Source organism: Mastomys coucha, unplaced genomic scaffold (genome assembly GCF_008632895.1).
Source record: "Mastomys coucha isolate ucsf_1 unplaced genomic scaffold, UCSF_Mcou_1 pScaffold18, whole genome shotgun sequence".
NCBI classification, from domain to species: domain Eukaryota; kingdom Metazoa; phylum Chordata; class Mammalia; order Rodentia; family Muridae; genus Mastomys; species Mastomys coucha.
The window spans coordinates 18,551,282-18,569,631 of NW_022196900.1; the positions used below are offsets into that span (position 1 = coordinate 18,551,282).

Genomic DNA, 18,350 nt, shown 5'->3' on the forward strand with positions numbered 1-18,350 from the left:
TGCCTTACCTTCTTGAGTTCAAGGATTATAGGCACAAGCTACAGTATCAGCTTGAAGTCTCATTTCTGCTATCTATTTATTCCATGAAAATAAAATAGTAGCCAGGAAGTGGTGGCGTACGCCTTTAATCCCAGCACTCAGGAGGCAGAGACAGGCAGTCTTCTGAGTTCAAGGCCAGCCTGATCTACAGAGTAAGTTTCAGGACAGCCAGGGCTATACAGAGAAACCTTGTTTCAAAAAATAAATAAATAAGTAAGTAAGTAAGTAAATTAATTAATTAATTAAATAGTAATGGTACCTTTTTTTTCCTTCTTTAACTTGAATTTTATTGTGGTTTTAAGATGTACTTATTTGTTAATTTTATTTATGTGTTTGTGAGTATTATGCCACATATGTGGATGCCGAGGCATTCTATCACCTTGAGCCAGACTGGAAAGCCGCCCGATATGGGTGCTGAAAACTGAACTCAGGTCTCGGGTCCTCTTCAGCAGCAGCAAGAGTTCTTAACCCCTGAGCCGTCTCTCCACTCCCCGGGCTCTCTTCAAGATCTCCATGTAGCCTAGGATGTCACTGAGCTCTTGATTCTCCTGCCTCCGCCTACCAAATGCTGGGATTACAGGCGTGTATCACCATGCTGCCTTTATGTGGTACCGGTAATAAAACCCAGAGCTTTGTGGATGCTAGGCAAGTACTCTACCGACTGAGCTATACCTGAACCCAGTAGTGCCTATGCTGCTTGGAATTTTAAAAAATATTATTAGTGACGCCATATGTATGAAGTCCAGGGCAAGGCAGTCGTGTGGTAGGAGCAGCAGCTATTCTTAACAGCAGGTCGTGCGCGCCTTACCTCACGCTTAGAGGAGGAGGGTCAGGCAGAAACAGCGCACTGCCTTCTCATCCCAGGTACCACGCGGAGAGCTTGCCCTGGGCTCCCTGTTAGGTTTCCAACCCTAAGCTGAAGCTTGGAGACCCAGGGAGCTTTTGTATTCTTCATCTTTTCTGTCTTTCTAAAGCTCTGCTCTTCAGGTTTCCTCTCTGCCTCGGCAAACTAGATTGGCCTAGATTCCTGGAGCACTGTGTTCTGGAGCTCTGTGTGTGTGTGTGTGTGTGTGTGTGTGTGTCTGTGTGTGTGTGTGTGTGTATTGTGACATATGAGAGAGAGAAAAAGAGAGAGAGAGAGACAAAGATAGACAGAGAGACAGAGGGGTGGGGGAGGAGAGAGAGGTGTAGGCCAAAGGACAACCTAACATTTCATTTCTCAGGCACCACCCACCTTGTATTTTGAGACCATAGCTCAGTGGCCAGGCACTCTCCAGTAGACTACATTAGACTGGCTAAGCAGCCAGCCCCAGGGGTCTGCAGTCACTATAAACTAGGATTAAGGGTGTGCCACCAGCACACGCAGTTTTTGGAAGCTTTTTGTTTGTAAAAGATTTCTGTTTGGATCCTGGTTGCCACAGAGCAGCTCCTAAGTCCTAGGTGAACATTTGTTGAATTGCATGGACCTAGATCTGAGGCCAGTATATGCTCTAAGGACCATGGTGTTGAACCCTTTTCTATTCCTAATAGCAATCTCAATGTACGGTAACTATGTGTTTGTTTCTTACGTTTTTGTCTCCCAACTAGACTCGATTAGCTGTCTCCTGTGCTACAGTTAGCCCTTGCCTGAGGCCCAGCTGAGGGGTACTTGTATGTTAACAATTAAAAGACTGATTGCATATTGATTCTTCTGGTTTCCCTGCTAGACTGAAAGCCACACCGGGGGATGCCTTCTTTGTTTGAAGGATGGATTACTAATTGTCTACAAGAAGTAGTTACTTAGAAAGTAAAAATGTAATTAAAACAACAATATCTTGGGCTGGTCTAAAATTCACAGCCTTTCTTTCTGCTTCAGCCCCCACATGCTAGGATTGCAGATGTGAGCCACCACAGCCTCCTTAGAGGCCTCTGGATAGACATCCCCCAGTCAGGGAGAGTAGAGAGGTTTAAAAAAGGGGGTTCAGCTGGGCGGTGGTGGCGCACTTGGGAGGCAGAGGCAGGCGGATTTCTGAGTTCAAGGCCAGCCTGGTCTACAGAGTGAGTTCCAGGACAGCTAGGGCTACAAGGAGAAACCCTGTCTCGAAAAAACAACAACAACAAAAAAAAAAAAAGGGGGGGGGTTCAGCAACCTCTGGGCCAGTTTGAGGAAAATCCTTAGTCATTCAAAAGGTGAGGTTCTCTGTCCTTGTGAACTCTCCAGTTGAGGGGTATCCCAGAGGAGAATGTCCCCTGCCACCATTGCTTCTGTAGGAGACTCTAATGAGCTAATGAGCTTCCCCTGGGTGCTGGACTCACTGTGCTACTCAGGGATGGGGCTGGTGAACATTAGGTTCTATTCTCAAAGCACTCAGAGGCTCATTCCCCTGTCTGTTGACAGTGTCTCCAAGAGGGTCCTTTCCCAGCCCTGGAACATGTGACCAACTATGTGTGTCATTACTTGTCCTAGAATGCATCCTCTAAGACATGGGACTGTGTGTCCATGTCCTGGTCCTCCTATCTTAGCATCATCCCTCTTTCTCTTTCTCATACTGCCAATTTCCTGTTCCCTCACATTGACTATCCTAAATAAACATTTCTCATTAGGATAAAACTAAGTGTATATTAGCCCATGGATGCTTATTATTAGCTAATTGATACGGGGTCAGTGAGGCAACCTTGATGGCAAAGAATGTTAGACATACATATTCTTTCCCTACTCATGCTCCCATAAATGGGGATAAAGGTCATAACTTTAAGTTCTGCCAATGCAAAATACAAGTCTTGCTTCAAAAAGAATAATAGATGCTGCCTTCTGAGCCAAACCAGTGGCTGTGGCCTAAGAACACAAACTCAACTTGCACTGAGTGACATGGCTCAACGTGGAAGCAGTTACAGGGACTTTTATGGTCACATGGTAAGAGCCAGGCATAAAACAGAGCATCTATCAATACAGTGGTGGGGACAAGAAATAGACAGTTTATAGAAATGGTATCTGCTGGGGACAACTAATGGTGTTTTAGTTAATACAGACCAAAAGTTTTACCTCACAGTCAAAGACTATTAAGTGAGGCACAGAGGCTAACGGAAGCTGAGTATGGTGGTACAGGCCTGTAATTCCAACACTCCGGATGCTGGAGCAGGAGGCCTTAAGTTCAAGGCCTACCTGGGTTACTTAAAGGAACAATAACTAACAAAATTTTTTAAATCAATTAAAAAAATAAGGAGGGAAATTCCTCCCCTTTCTTAATTCAGGACATTTTCATGTCTCGTGGAAGTTTTGTGACTACTTTAGGAACAGAGAGGAAAGTCAAGACAATTACAGAGCTCAGCAGAGGTGATAGGGCCAGCAAATCAGCCACCTCTAATGCCATCCTGGCTTGAAACTTTTGTTGCACCAATCAGCCAGTCTTCTGTTGTTGCAGTGGTGGTGTTTTGTGTTGTTTTGTTTTGTTTGGAGGTCTTACTGTAACTCCCTGGCTGACTTAGAACTCACTATGTAGTTCATGCTGACCTCAAACTCATAGAGATCCCCTTGCCTCCTCTTTCCTTAATCTGGGATTAAAGGCATGGGCCACCACTGTGCCTGGCTCTCCTCTTTTTAAAAGCCTCCACTTAGTAATCTATTACCTGCACCCTCAACCATCCTAAGTGACATCCCCACGGAAGGGTAACAATGGAGATGTCACTCTCATGTCCCCATAGTCAGTCTCTGCTCCTGTGTGTCTGGGTCATCTCTCCCACCCTCCTTCTCATGTTTGTAATAACAATGATCCAAATGAAGTCACCCCAAATTTATCCTCAGAATGTCCTAAGCTGCTGCACCCCAAGCCCTCCTTCACGGCTGTGCCATCTGTGCTTTGCCCAATCAAGCCCTGTGATCACCTGCTCCCATTCCAGATCCCTCTCCCAAGAGATCACCCTTGGAGGCCCTGGCTTCCCCCAAGCTTGGTTGTCTCATCTTGGTTGCTCTCACACACACTGCTCCACAGTATCATCAACAACATATGTATATTAGCCAGCCTATAGCCAGTGTGTGCAGGGAAGGTCGGTGCCTGAGAACTAGAACTTGGATTAAGAGACCTCCTCATCTGACTGTAGCTAGGTGAGAAGATGCCACAAAAGCAATTTAAAAAGCAGCCACAGCCATTGATTTATTTGTGCCTGAGACATCTTCTGGAACTGTCCCTGCTGGAGTCTCTGTCAGAATACTTAGCTACAGGATGACAGCTCTCTGTGACTCTCACAACAAGGAAATTAAAGCTTGCCATTGCTGGAGGGAGATGGTGGGTTTTGTATTTTTTTTTTCCTGAAGGTTTGATCTGATCTTCAAAACAGGGAATAACTAATGTGAAAGTATTTCTGGAGATTATAGAAATAGTATCAAATATTGTTTCTCTTTTCAGAGGTTATGAATAGGAACTGGAGAGGTGACGTATTAAGAGTGTCTGGCTAGCCGGGCGGTGGTGGTGCACTCCTTTGATCCCAGCACTTGGGAGGCAGAGGCAGATGGATTTCTGATTTCGAGTCCAGCCTGGTCTACAAAGTGAGTTCCAGGACAGCCAGGGCTATACAGAGAAACCCTGTCTCGAAAAACCAAAAAAAAAAAAAAAAAAAAAAAAAAAAAAGTGTCTGGTTCTTTATGGATGCTGGATATGGTAATCCTAGCATTTGGGTGGTAAAAGCCTTTGATCAATCAGGAATTCAAGATCATCCTAGCTATCTATATATAAGTTAAAGGGCAACTTGAGTTACAGAAGACCCTCCTAGCTCAAAAACCAAGCAAACAAAGGATGAAAAGGTGGCCCAGTGGTTAAGAGTGTTTGCTGTTCTTTTGAAAGACAAGAGTTCAAATCTTAGTTCCCCTGTCAGGTAGCTCATAACCACCGGAAACTCCAGTGCCAGGGGATCCAAAACTTTCATCTGCCCACTTTGGACATGCCCTCCTCCCAAACACACACACACACATATAAATAAACAAAATAATTTAAAAAGCAAAACAGAAAAAAGGCACTCTATGGAGATAGGCATGCTGGCTTGTGCTAATACTCAGAGGCTGAGGCAGGAGAATTGCTTCAACCTTAGTTGAGGTCAGTTTAATTTACACAGTGAATTTTAGGCCAGCATGAATTATATATGAAGCCCTATCTCAGTAACACAATATTTACGTGTGAATACATATATAATAGAATTCTGGACTTAGCTCAAATTACTTGGATTATTTTCCTCATAAAATAAAAGGAGATTGTACTCTTGTAACTAATAATAGCAGAGGGTCTGTCTGGAATGTCTTCCTAACATTCCATATCTGAGCTATTTAAGTGTCTGTGCAATAGTAAATCATGGATCTTAGTGAATGGAAAGTCCTTTCTGGAACCTGATGGGCATGCAGATGTTTTTTTTGTTGTTTTTGTTTTTGTTTTTGTTGAGACAGGGTTTCTCTGTATAGTCCTGGCTGTCCTGGAACTCACTCTGTAGACCAGGGTGGCCTCGAACTCAAAAATCTGCCTGCCTCTGCCTCCCAAGTGCTGGGATTAAAGGCGTGTGCCACCATGGCCCGGTGGGCATGCAGATGTTGAAAGTCACTGGCAGCACTCTGGAGCTGAAGGATTGGGGGATAAGCATTCCAGGCTTCCACCCCTCCCCCATGATGCTATGATACATTTACACACCGGCAGGGGAGCAATCACCATTTTGAAAGTGGAAGTGGCATGTTTAGGTGGATAAACATCCTCCTGCAAAATTAAAAAAAAAAAGGCCAGTTGTCTCACATCCTTGACTCCTCAACATGGCAACTTGCCCTTTTCTTTACAGTTCAGATAAAGTTGGCCTGTAACCCTGTTATGTGTAGAGTGTGCCTAACATCTTCTCTGACATTGTTAGCACAAGGTCTTCCTCAATGGTCTACATACGTGGAGAGCTCCTATATATGCATGGTTACTATCTTCTCTCCACCCCGACTACTAAACGTGGAATCTCATTCATTTTTTACCAGACAATACCACACAAGAGAGTGGCATAGAACAGATCTCTGTGCAGTTTTGAGACTAGGAGACAAATACCATCATGACACCTCATGATAACATTGATTTTTTTAGACACTAGCATTCTTTTTTTGTTTGTTTGTTTTGTTTTGTTTTGTTTTTCGAGACAGGGTTTCTCTGTGTAGCTCTGGCTGTCCTGGAACTCACTCTGTAGACCAGGCTGGCCTCGAACTCAGAAATCCGCCTGCCTCTGCCTCCCAAGTGCTGGGATTAAAGGCCTGCGCCACCACCGCCCCTGCTCTTCTCCATTTCTTGTTCCGACTTCTTTCAAGTTCCAGGAGAGCCTGAGCTACCCAAGACCCTGTCTCAAAAAGAGGGGGGTGGGGCTTGAACAGGACTCCAAAGTTGTGAATTAAGTAAAAACAAAGGATGTGCTAACTGACCATACCTTGGGAAGTAGGCTTCTCAGTAACCAGTAACCACCAGATAGATCAGAGGCTACGTGTTAGATACCACTCATTTCCCTTACAAGTCACGTGGGGTTTTAATCTGCCAAAGGACAGCTGTGCGGGTTTCTATCAGATGGGACAAATCCACTGGGCTCAAATTCAGAAAATTCTTTTTCTCTGTTTTCTTTTCCAGCATCTGGGTGGTCTCCTGTGCTGCTACAAGGAGATGAGGTGACACCGACAGCAGATCCCATAGGAACCAACGCAGACATGGCCATCCAGGTAAGCCTTTCCCTGGTGGTCTCTCTGTGGTCTCCTGGACTTCCGAGTAAGGCAGTGGCAGGCTCCCTCTGCCCTGCTGGCCTCTCTCTACAATGGACACCAGGTTTCCTGAAATCTGGAAGCAGATTAGGAAAGCTTTTAAAACTTTTGTCCATTTTGTGTGAACGGGAGTATGCGTGTGTGGGCTTGTAATGCACTAGAACACGAGTGTGGCGGTCGGAGGCCGATTTGTAGGAGAGACAGTTCTCTGAGGATTGAATTAAAATGTCAGGCTTGGCTCTAAGGACCTTTGCCTGTGGAGTCATCTCACCTGCCCTGGGGATGTTTTGGAGAGCCCGAACATGTCTTGATTTCTCATAGGCCCACTGTAGGGCATTTATGAGTGCGTGTGTCCAAGCAGTAGCCTCCACGGGGGTCAGAGCAGCAGACGTGAATATTCTGAGCTTTGAGAAGTCCAGCCTCACTGTGCGTTGTGGAGAAAGGTCATGGAGAAAGGTCATGGAGGCACAGGGCAGCTTTGGTTTGGGCTCAAGATTTCCAGTGATGTCAGCAGGAAGGCAGCACACGGCCCACTCAGGCGGGAACAGTGACAAGCAGACGTTTCCAAAATGAGTCATCTGGAAGTTAAAGAAATTGGCATCGTTCAAACAAAATGCATGAAATATGTAATCACTGTGCGGATGAAAGACTCCTTGGTGAACACGATCAGAGGCTTGACCATACTGGGTTGGATACAAAGCGGCCTCTCTTCTGCAGTTCTTGTTTGTTTGTTTGCTTGCTTATTTTGATTTGTTTTGGTTTTTTTTTTGTTTTTTGGTTTTTGGTTTTGTTTTGTTTTTTAGATGATTAGAATTTCTAGTATGTGCCATTTCTGAATGTTTTCTTTTGGAAACATAAGACCAAAAAAGTCCTCCTTTTGTTTTGTTTCTTGTCGTGGTATTAAGACAGGGAAAAGCAGTGGGAGGGACAGGGGAGGCATTTGAAGGAGGGAGGAGGTGGGTTTGACCAACACAGCACACATCATATGCATTGAATGAAGGGCTCATTTCTATTTTATTATATATTTATTCGTCTACTAGGGGTGGAACTAAGGCCTTGTTTTTCTGTCAGGCAAGAACCCTGTCAGCCCCCAACTCTTATATTTAAAACACCTTCAAAATACATCATTGTGGATAGGATCTTCATACGGACCTGTCTGATAGTTTTAAATTGCTCTTTCTAATGGGTTGAATTTTGAATCATAAAACACTGTATCTTTAAGGAAGTCTTTGAGAAGAGAAGGGGAACCAGGGAGAAAGGAGAGGGAAATAAGGGGATGACTATGATCCATATGGATGAGTATGCCATAATGAAGTCTATCCCTTTGAACTATTAATGTATACTATTAAAAAAAAATTCAGGGGACTAGAGAGATAGCTCATCAGTTAAAAGTATGTGCTGCTATTCCAAAAGACTAGAGTTCAATCCCAAACACCCAGGTGAGGTGGCACACAATCACCTATGTATGACTCTAGATCCAGGAAGAACTGACACCTCTAACCTCCTTGGGCACCTACATGTACATATATGTACATACATGTGCATACCCACACAGAGATTCAAACACACATGATTAAAAATAAAGTCTTAAAAATCAGCTTGGTACTGGTCAGTAGTGGCGCTCGCCTTTAATCACAGCACTCCGGAGGCAGAGGCAGAGGCAGAGGCAGGTGGATTTCTGTGAATTCGAGACAAGCCTGGTCTACAGAGGGAATTTCAGGACAGCCAGGGTTACACAGAGAAACTCTGTCTCAAAATCAAAACCAAACGAAACTCAGCTGGGTGTGGTGGCACACACTTTTAATCCCAACACTCTGGCAACAGAGGCAGAAGGCTCTCTGTTCCAGGCAAGCCAGGGCTATCTAGAGAGACAAAAACAAACAAACAAACAAACACAACAAAAACCTAGTGGTCCTTCCCATGATCCCAGCACTTGGGAAGCTGAGGCAAAAGGCTGATGAGTTTAAGGCCACTCTGGCTGGGCTGTATAGCAAGAACTTATTTCCAAACACAAACCTAACCAAACAAAAGTATCTCAACTGTGGGAAGGAATGGGTATAGAGGCTGGAAAACTAGAAAGAGACCCATGAAAGGGAGGGGAAGGCTCTAGGGGAGGGGCAGGTAATAAAACTCATATGACAGATGGAGGTCTACTGGGAAGGAAGAAAGAAGGGAAGGATACATCCACTGGGATGAAGGTTGAAGAGACTGGAGATGTGGGTGGGGGTGTGTATATTAACTAAAACAGGTAAGTATAAAGATTCCTTAAAGAAATCTTTACTTTGTTAGCTAATTCAAATAAAATAAAGACCATTGCCTACCACCTTAAGAAACATCTGTCCTAACTCCTGACTGCTGTGAATGTGATCTTAATTTAGAGAAAGCCTCTTTGTAGATAGAATTAGGAGTCTTGAGATGAGATCACTCCACATTCAGCAGATGGTGCTAAACCCAATGACATGGGTCTTTCTAAGAGATAAAAGAGAGAAATGGGCATGTGTGGAGAAGGCCATATGAAGAAACAGATGCCGAAATAGGAGTTCGGCACCCCCAAGCTAAAACCAAATGGAGAGATTAAGGGTGACCCAGTGGCCACATGTGTGTAAGGCTTCAGTTCAATCCCTACCACACCAAAAAGACAAAACCCCAAACTAATGTCCTTCTCAAAACCAGAAGATGCTAGAAGGAGCTTCCTCAGAGCCTGGTAAAGAATGCAGTAATACCAATGGCAGTCTCAGACAATGGGATTCCAGAGACCTGAGAAAATAAATGACTGTGGTTTTTTAAAGTGCTCAGCCTGTGGTGATTTGTTGTAGCCACCCTATGAGACTAATACACTAAAGTTCTACCATGTTTCTGGGCATGGTGGTGCAGTCAGGCCAATCTCTATGATTTCAAGGTCTAGTCTACATAGTGAGTTCCAGGCCAGCTAGAGCTACACAGTGGACCCTGTGTTTCTACCAAGAACAGTATCTACACTTGCTGACTACTAATGCCACAGAGGCCACAAACCAATGTTTAATATATCTGTCACGTTCTCTTGCTTTACTGTGTTCACCCTTTATGAGTTGCTTTCCCCTGTTCTTCTGTTGGGAGAAATGTTGACTTTATTGAAGCCTGAGCCATCAACAGAAAGGGCAGTCATACTTCAAGAAAGCTTTGAATTGTCTTATTCTGTGTTGATGCTTGTTCAGACACTGAATGAATAAGTGGTATGGATTATTGTTTGCTAAACCTTTCCTGGCTGTGGAAATCCCCTTTGTAGCTGAAACAGGAACTTAACAGGCTACTGTTATTTATTTATTTATTTATTTATTTTTTTGGTTTTTCAAGACAGGGTTTCTCTGTATAGTTTCTGTATAGTCCTGGCTGTCCTGGAACTCACTCTGTAGACCAGGCTGGCCTCGAACTCTGCCTCTGCCTCCCAAGTGCTGGGATTAAAGGCGTGCGCCACCACCGCCTGGCGGCTACTGTTATTTTATAAAACAAAATTCCCAAATGTTCAATTTACCAAGTGAAGATTCAGGAGCCAGACACTATGATGAAAGCCTGCTAGCTCAGAGAAGCGAACAGAAAGCACCCAGCCGGACACCACCACCACTACCACCATCATCTCCTCGTCCTTTTCCTCTTCCTCCTTTTCCTCCCCTTCTTCCTCCTTCTCTTGTTCTTCCTCCTCCTCCCCCTCCTCCTCTTCCTCCTCCTCCTTCTCTATGATGTCTTAAATACCCTTCAACCCAAAGACCCTCCTTTCTGTTTACTTATGTTCACTCCCTGTCATCTAGTTGCTTTCTCCGCCTCTTGACCTACCTAGGGTTGACTTTTATTTAGCTCTTGGAACAAAGACGTGTGCTAGGGCTGAGCCACATCACACTAAGGTTTTTCCAGTTCACAATCCTGGGGTTCGAAATGTGATCAAATCTTCTCCAACAAGCTTCTGCTTTTAAAATTCAGACGTCAGAAGTTTTGAACTTAAAATGAATGGGTCTTTTTTCCCTATTAAGCAAACCCAAGGGCTTCACACCTGCTAGACAAGTGCTTTACCTCTGAGATATAATCCTAGGTTGCAGAGAGAGAGAGAGAGAGAGAGAGAGACAGACAGACAGAGACAGAGAGGCAGAGAGGCACACAAACAGAGATAGAGAGGCAGAGAGAAACACAAACAGAGACAGACAGAGACAGAGAGATACAGAGACAGACAGGCAGAGATAGACAGATAGGTTCTCACCAAGTTTCTCAGGCTAGGCCTAAACTTGTCATTTTGCTGTGCCAACCTTCCAGAAAAGTATGTGCCACTGTGTCTAACTGATCTGAATCAGAGCTTGGGGACTTGCCTGTCCCTATCCTTCCTTGATTATCTCTTTTTTCTTTTTGTAATCCTGGGCATTGAACCCAAGACTTTGAACATACTAGAACATTCAACAATTAGTCCACCACTGAGTTATAATCTCCTTTTGAAACAGGGTCACATTGTTGTCCAGACTGGCCTGAGACTTGCTGTAGCCCAAGCAGACCTGGAACTTGCCATCCTCCTGCCTCCACCTCTTAAGTAACTGTGGTTACAGGCCTGCAGTGCCAGACCTGGTTTTAAGCTCCCTCTGAACAGTGAATAAGACTCAGGCTTCTTCACTCTGACTCCAACCACGTGTAGTGTAGCTATTTCTTCCACTACAGCTCTGCATCCATCCTTGCCCTCTCTATCTAGCTTGTAGCCAGAGTTGCCTTTCATTGAGGCCAACCTGAGTCCCCTCTGTCTCAAGCACTCCCAGCCTTCTTAGTCCTCTGAGAACAGGCCAAACTCAGGGGCAGGGGCCCAGGTTTTAAAAGCCCAGTGGCTCTGCTTTCCTTGGCCTCACATATCCTAAAATGGAATGAGGCAAAGATTAGCAATTCCCCTGCTAAAGGATGACACACAGATTTGTGAAATGTTCCTATTTAAAAACAAAAAACAAACCAATTTGGCTTTTACCCACAGTTTCCTAGCTAGCTCCTCCTCTCCTTCCCCTGCTCCTTGCCTCGTTAACTCAGGTCTGTCACTCAGATGTCCCCTTTCCAGTGACATTCTCTGCCCAATATTCTTGCTAGATGTTCCCACGAGACCTACTACATCCCCTTCATAGCTAGACACATCAAAAAGATTTTTTTTTAAAGGAGTGGGGAGTACAGACTTTGCCTAGCACGTGTGGGTCCCACATTCAGTTCCTTTGTGGTGGTGCATGCCTATAATTCCAACACTTCAGAGGCTGAGGTAGAAGGATTGTTGACAGTTTAAGACGAAGCTTGACTACATAGCAGTTTGAAGCAAGTTATTTAAACTATTTAAAAGGTCCCTATCTCAAAAATACAAGCAAATAAAAGAAAAAAAAAGAAAAGAGAAAAAGAAAGAAAAGAAAGTCTCACTGGATGTGGTAGTGTCATACCCAGGAGAGAGGCAGAGCTCTGTGAGTTCCAGGCCAGACTACTTAACCACAGTGAGTAGTCTGAGCATAGCCAGGGCCACACAGCGAGATTCTCCAGTAGCACACAGTTCCTTTGTTTTCATTTTTTAATCGTTTAGAAGCTCTACAACTTTATTTCCTTTTTTAAAGACTACTCTTCTCCCTCTCTTTGTCCTGTCTCCTCTCTTCCTTCTTTCTTTTATTTTTTTTTCTTTCCTTAACCGGGCAGTGGTGGCACAAGTCTTTTATTCCAGCACTCAGTTGGCAGGAAGATCTGAGTTCGAGGCCAGCCTGGTCTACAGAGTGAGTTCCAGGACAGTCAGGACTACACAGAGAAACCCTGCCTCAAACAAACAAACAGGCAAACAAACAAACATCTTATGTAGCCCAGGCTGACCTTAGCATTTCTATGTAGCTAAGGGTTACTTTGAATTCCTTCCCTTCTTGTTTTCAGCCTCCACCTCTGCCACCACACCTAGTTCCCTTTGGCTTTAAAAAAAAAAAAAAACTTTTAGGGGCATATAGTTTTTATACCATAAAGATCATCCATGTGTCTAATAACTTTTAGCAAATGCATCATTACAAGCCCAAGGCAAGTACTTTACCACTGAGCTATACCAGGTTTAAGATATCCTCAGTCAGGCGGTGGTGGTGCAAGCCTTTAATCCCAGCATTTGGGAGGCAGAGGCAGGCGGATTTCTGAGTTTGAGGCCAGCCTGGTCTACAGAGTGAGTACCGGGATAGCCAGGGCTACTACACAGAGAAACCCTGTCTCAAAAACCAAAAAAAAAAAAAAAAGACTTGATGAGGGAGTTCCTGGAAACATCCTTTTCATTCCTAGGAATGCTGAATAGCATTTGGCCTATCAGTATGCTGACCAGTGTGTTGATTGATGTCTTAGGGGGTTGTTTTAGAAAAGGAATCCAGGCCCCGATACATGGTAGACAAGTGTTCTACAGTGAGCTACATAGCCAGCCCTGTTTGGGTTTGGTTTTATACTTGTACAAGTTAATGGACTTGGAAGTTGTTCCTGCTTGCTGTCAGTAATGCTACAATATACATAAATTTCCAGAGAGGTAGCCGAAGAGAGGAACATTTCAGGAAATGTGTTACAGAGTTGTGGTGGCACAGTTGCTCTTTCTGAGGTTCAGCTGTTTAGATGAGCAACATTTAGTTGCTCATTTAGTTGCTAATCATGCAGGCTAATTGTAGAAACATGTATTTTTTAAAAAAAAAAAAAATCAGAAAAAGGGACTGGTGATATGGCTCAGCGGGTAAGAGCACCGACTGCCCTTCTGAAGGTCCTGAGTTCAAATCCCAGCAACCACATGGTGGCTCACAACCACCTATAATGAAATCTGACTCCCTCTTCTGGTGCATGTGAGGACAGCTTCAGGGTACTTATGTATAATAATAAATAAATCTTTGGGCCTGGTGAGCAGGGTCTACCAGAGCAGGCAGGGTCACTGGAGCGAGCAGAGGTCCTAAAAGTCAACTCCCAACAACCAGATGAAGGCTCACAACTGTACAGCTACAGTGTGTACTCATGTACATAAAAATAAATAAATAAATCTTTTTTAAAAATCAGAAAAAGAAGAATGCAAAAGAGTCAGAGAAGGACTCAAAAGTTTGCCTCTCCCAGCAACAACTAGAAAGAGGTTTTCCATTTTCCTGAAAGATCGTAGCGTAGATTTGGGTTTTTGTTTTTGTTTTTGTTTTTGTTTAGTTTAGTTTTGTTTTTTGGTGTTCCGAGACATGGTTTCTCTGTGTAGCCCTGGCTGTCCTGGAACTCACTCTGTAGAACAGGCAGGCCTCGAACTCAGAAATCCACCTGCCTCTGCCTCCCAAGTGCTGGGATTAAAGGTTCGTACCATCACTGCCTGGCCACAATGTAGTTTATAGGCACTAAAGGAACTCTCACTTTCTGAAGTCATGTGGACAGTAGATTAGTTCGAAATAAGCTAACTCTGGAAGGTCTGTGGGCAGAATAAGCAGGCTACCAGGAGCTTCCATCTGAAGACAGTTAAGCCATATACATACATGGGTGCTCTGTGACGCTATGGACTTTGAAGATGCTGGAGCTCTTCCAAGGAAGAGGTTAGCTGTTCTTGGAAACAGTTCAATCTTAAAAGCTGTGAGTAGCCATTTGACTGACTGTGGAAAACAGGAGGTAAATCTAGACAGTGGACAAGCTACAAGGTCTTGGGCTATTTTTACTGAAATGTGGCGGTTTTATGGGGTTATTCTCATCTTACCCATAAAGTAATGAAACTTCTCTAGTAATTCTGGAGTAACCCATGTGTGGGTTTGTGTGTGTGTGTGTGGGGGGGGTGCACTGCTTCTCAGTTGCTATCTACCTTTGATTTTGAGACAAGGTTATTTACTGGCTCTGGCGCTCACCAAGTAGGCTAAGCTGTCTGCCCTGCGAGCCTAGGGACCTTCTGTTTTGGAATTACAAACACAAACCTGGCTTTTTAGTTTGGCTTCTGTGGATCAAACTCCAATCTTCAAGCTTGCAAGCACTTTACCGACTAAACTATATTTTCCTGTCACTTAGCTGCTTGGAATGAAAACATCTTCACTGAACTCCACAACTCTGGGATGTAATTTGTTATTACAAGATCATTCTTGGGTCACGACAGAGTGAACAGTACTTTCCAGGCCTCCTGTTCGAGCCTGTCCTTTTTAAATGCTGTCCAGGGAAGAAGTTCAACCTGACTGGGAAGAAAACGAGAGGACAGTGCAGGTTTGGGACCACCTGCTTCAAAACTGCTTCCTGTTGTTGATAGCTTACATCCGGCCCTCAAACCCATTGCCTCTCTCCTAGAAACCTGATCATAAACTACTCTACTTTCCATCAGTAATTACATGTTTTCAGTCCTGGATGACAATACATGGCTTCTTTAATCCCAACATGGTAGGTTATTCTGTGCCCTCTTTTTCTATGCATATTAAGACTAAAAACGAGCGTGTCCTACACTTTTAAACCCAGCACTCAAAAGGTAGAAACTGGCAGATTTCTGTGAATTTGGGGCCAACCTGGGCTGCAAAATGAGAACCTATCTTAAAACAAAAACAAACAAACAAACAAAAACTTAAAATTAAGTGTTTCTGAAGAAGAGTGTAAACATCAGGATTTCCTCTTAGAAAACACTTGTATTGTCATTAAATCTTCAACAGTTCTCCCTTGCTTAAGCCACAAACACGACTGGCCCTCCGGAGGTACCTTCGAGGCCGTGGGTAGTTTTTGAGAACAGCACATTTCTAAGTTAAGGAAGGCTCTGGGTGGATAGCCAATCAAAGAGGATGCTTCTCTCCGTGTGAAACGTGTCGCTGGGAGAGAGACTGTCCCCTGGGAAGGGCAGATGTTCTTCCCTTCTCAAAGCAGGGAGAGCACTTTGACTCTTCCTGCGGTGAACAGGGGTCACAGGTTACAGCTTTCTTTGGCTTTGAGTATAAAAAGCCATACTGGAGAGCCTTTTGTTGCGCTTGGTGGAGAGTCCTTTGCCCTTTGTTCTGAATGGTGACAACATTGAGAGGTATTGTTTAGTGTTGGGAGGTCCTGGGACAAAAAGACACATCTGGGACCAGAAGTTTTGTCTACACTGCACATACGTAGAGGTTGCTCTAAATTTGTTCCCAGGCTAAAGGAAATTTTCACCACGCTTTCCTTTTTTTAGGTCTCTGAGTCTATTTAAGGGAGTGGCTCTCAAGAGGGGGTTGACCCTGTTAGGGAGGACACAGCCCCGGCTTATATGGGACAACTTTCACAATACGTTCTCTTTGAGAGTAACTGTTTTAAATTTTCCTCAAAATACAATGGGCATAGCGCGATGCACACCTTTAATCCTCTCTTGGAAGACAGAGGCAAGAGGATCTTTGTGAATTCAAGGGCAGCCTGGCTTACATAGCAAGTTCCAGGCCAGTCAGGGATGCATATTGAGACTCTGCATCAAACAAAACAAAACGAATCAAAAACCAAAGTCCAAAACTTATGTCAGCTGGGTGTGATTGCTCCCAGCCGCGATCCCAGCACTTGGGAGGTTGAGACAGGGGAAATGAGGTGAGTTCAAATCTCTTATGTGAAAGACTCTGTCTCCAAATACAGTTTTACACAATACACACATTTTCAGCTTGCTGTGGTGGTGTACACCTGTAATCCCAGCATGCTGTAATCATGGAATATTGAATGACAGGCCGGGCTAGGTCACACAAGAAGAGCCTATCTCAAAAAGTCAGCCTCCGAACTCTGTTTCTGAGGAGCATCTCAGAAGAGGGAGGGCACAGAGTCTAAGAACCAGTGAATGGGGGTAGCACGCGTTCCTGGCATGATATGGTTGTCAAACTCGTGAACTCACTGCAGTTGTGGTTAACCCATACAAGACCTGCACAAAATCTAGATCAGACGAGTCAAAAAGTCCACTCCTGGGGCTGGAGTCATGGTTCTGAGAGCTGCTAAGGGCACTGGCTGGTCTGCCAGAAGACTGGAGACAGATTCCCAACCGCCGCAAAGCCTCCCACGACCATCTGTAACTCGAGTTTCATGGCATTTGGCGGTGCCTCTTCCGGTCTCTCCATGTTCTGCATGCCTGTGATGCTCAGACAGAGATACACACAAATAAAAATGAAAAAAATTAAAAAAAAAAAAAAAGCTATCCTAAAGGATAATGTTAAAGTCCTAGCACTTGGGAGGCAGAGGCAGGTGGATCTCTCTGAGTTTGAAGCCAGCCTGCTCTACAGAGTGACCTTCCAAACTGAGCTATTGGCAGTGGATGGCTGCTGGAGAAGGGATATTCAATTCTCTTAAGGGATATGGCGCTGGTAGGCTGCCCAGGCCCCAGGGGAGAGCCTCAAGCCCATGTGCGATCGATAGGTAGCGCTAATTTGATTCAGGAGACTTCTTTTTTTTTAATAAGTCGTGAAGTTAAGAGGACCAGGTATTGAAGGACACTAAAGGGGGAAGGTGGGGGAATAATATGATTAAAACACATATGTAAAATTGTCAAAGAATAAATTTAAAATATTACATTTAAAAATCATGCAAAACCAAAAACCGGCAAGGGGAACAAGCAAACAAATGCAAACAAAACAAACCAAAACACCAGCCAGAAATGAAAATGCCTGTGATCCTAACACTCAGGAGGTGGAGACAGGAGGATAAAGAGTCCAAGGCTGGAGAGATGGCTCCGTGGGTAAAAACACAGGCTGTTCTAACAGAAGCCCTGGGTTGGGTTCCCACTGCTCACAGAGCAGCTCACAACCACCCATGATTTCAGCTCCAGGGGATTCAGTGACTTCTGTGGGCACTGCATGTGGGTGTACCACATGCACACCAACACTCACTGGCATAAAATAAAAATACATATTTAAAAAAGAGAAAACAAACATGTTAAGTGACATGAATTTGAAAGGATTTGTCATAAACTACTCCGCCAGTGTAGTTGTTATTATTCCTGCGTGCTGCCTCTTTTTTGTCAAATAAAATGATGAAACAGCATCTCAGTTACATATAGATGTAGATCATGCCTGGCAAAGCAATGACCCCAGGTCCTTCCTGAGCTGTTTCAGCTTCTCACTGTGTTCTCTCCATAACAGTAGCAATGGAGGTGGATTGCTTGTGAGCTAAGAACTGTGCCGAACACTTACATGCACACTCTCTTTTATGTTTGCTATTGTTTTCTCCTTCTGTTCATCCCATATAATCCTCAAACAATGCTGCATAGGCAAACTAGTCCTAACCCTTCTCACAGCTGTGGTCACAGCTGTGGTCGCAGCTGTGATGGGTGAGTTAGGTCACATACCAAAGATTCAGAAGCCAGGTTTTGAACCAGATAGAAAGACTCTTGGAAGTCAGGAGTGGTGACTCATGACAGTGATCCTAGCATGCAGAGATATGGCTGGAGGATTGTCAGGAGTTTGAGGTCAGCCTTGGCTACATAGTGAGTTCCAGGGCAGCCTGGGCTATAATGTGAGACCTTGCATCAAAAATTTTAAAAAGAAGGCCGGGCAGTGGTGGCACACGCCTTTAATCCCAGCACTTGGGAGGCAGAGGCAGGCGGATTTCTGAGGCCAGCCTGATCTATAGAGTGAGCTCCAGGACAGCCAGGGCTATACAGAGAAACCTTGTCTCGAAAAACCAAAAA

The 18,350-nt window shown here is 44.3% G+C and overlaps 1 protein-coding gene and 1 pseudogene across 8 annotated transcripts in view; both read left to right on the forward strand.

The window, feature by feature from the left end:
- Palm2akap2 (PALM2 and AKAP2 fusion) overlaps positions 1–18,350 on the forward strand; it is a 469,586-nt gene that overhangs the window by 323,324 nt on the left and 127,912 nt on the right. For all 8 annotated transcript variants that reach the window (XM_031377474.1, XM_031377472.1, XM_031377476.1 and 5 more), the window contains one exon: positions 6,642–6,730. In XM_031377474.1, the coding sequence (XP_031233334.1) occupies positions 6,642–6,730 (89 nt within the window). The remainder of the gene's footprint in view (positions 1–6,641; positions 6,731–18,350) is intronic.
- On the forward strand, positions 11,609–11,709 carry LOC116097252 (annotated as a pseudogene).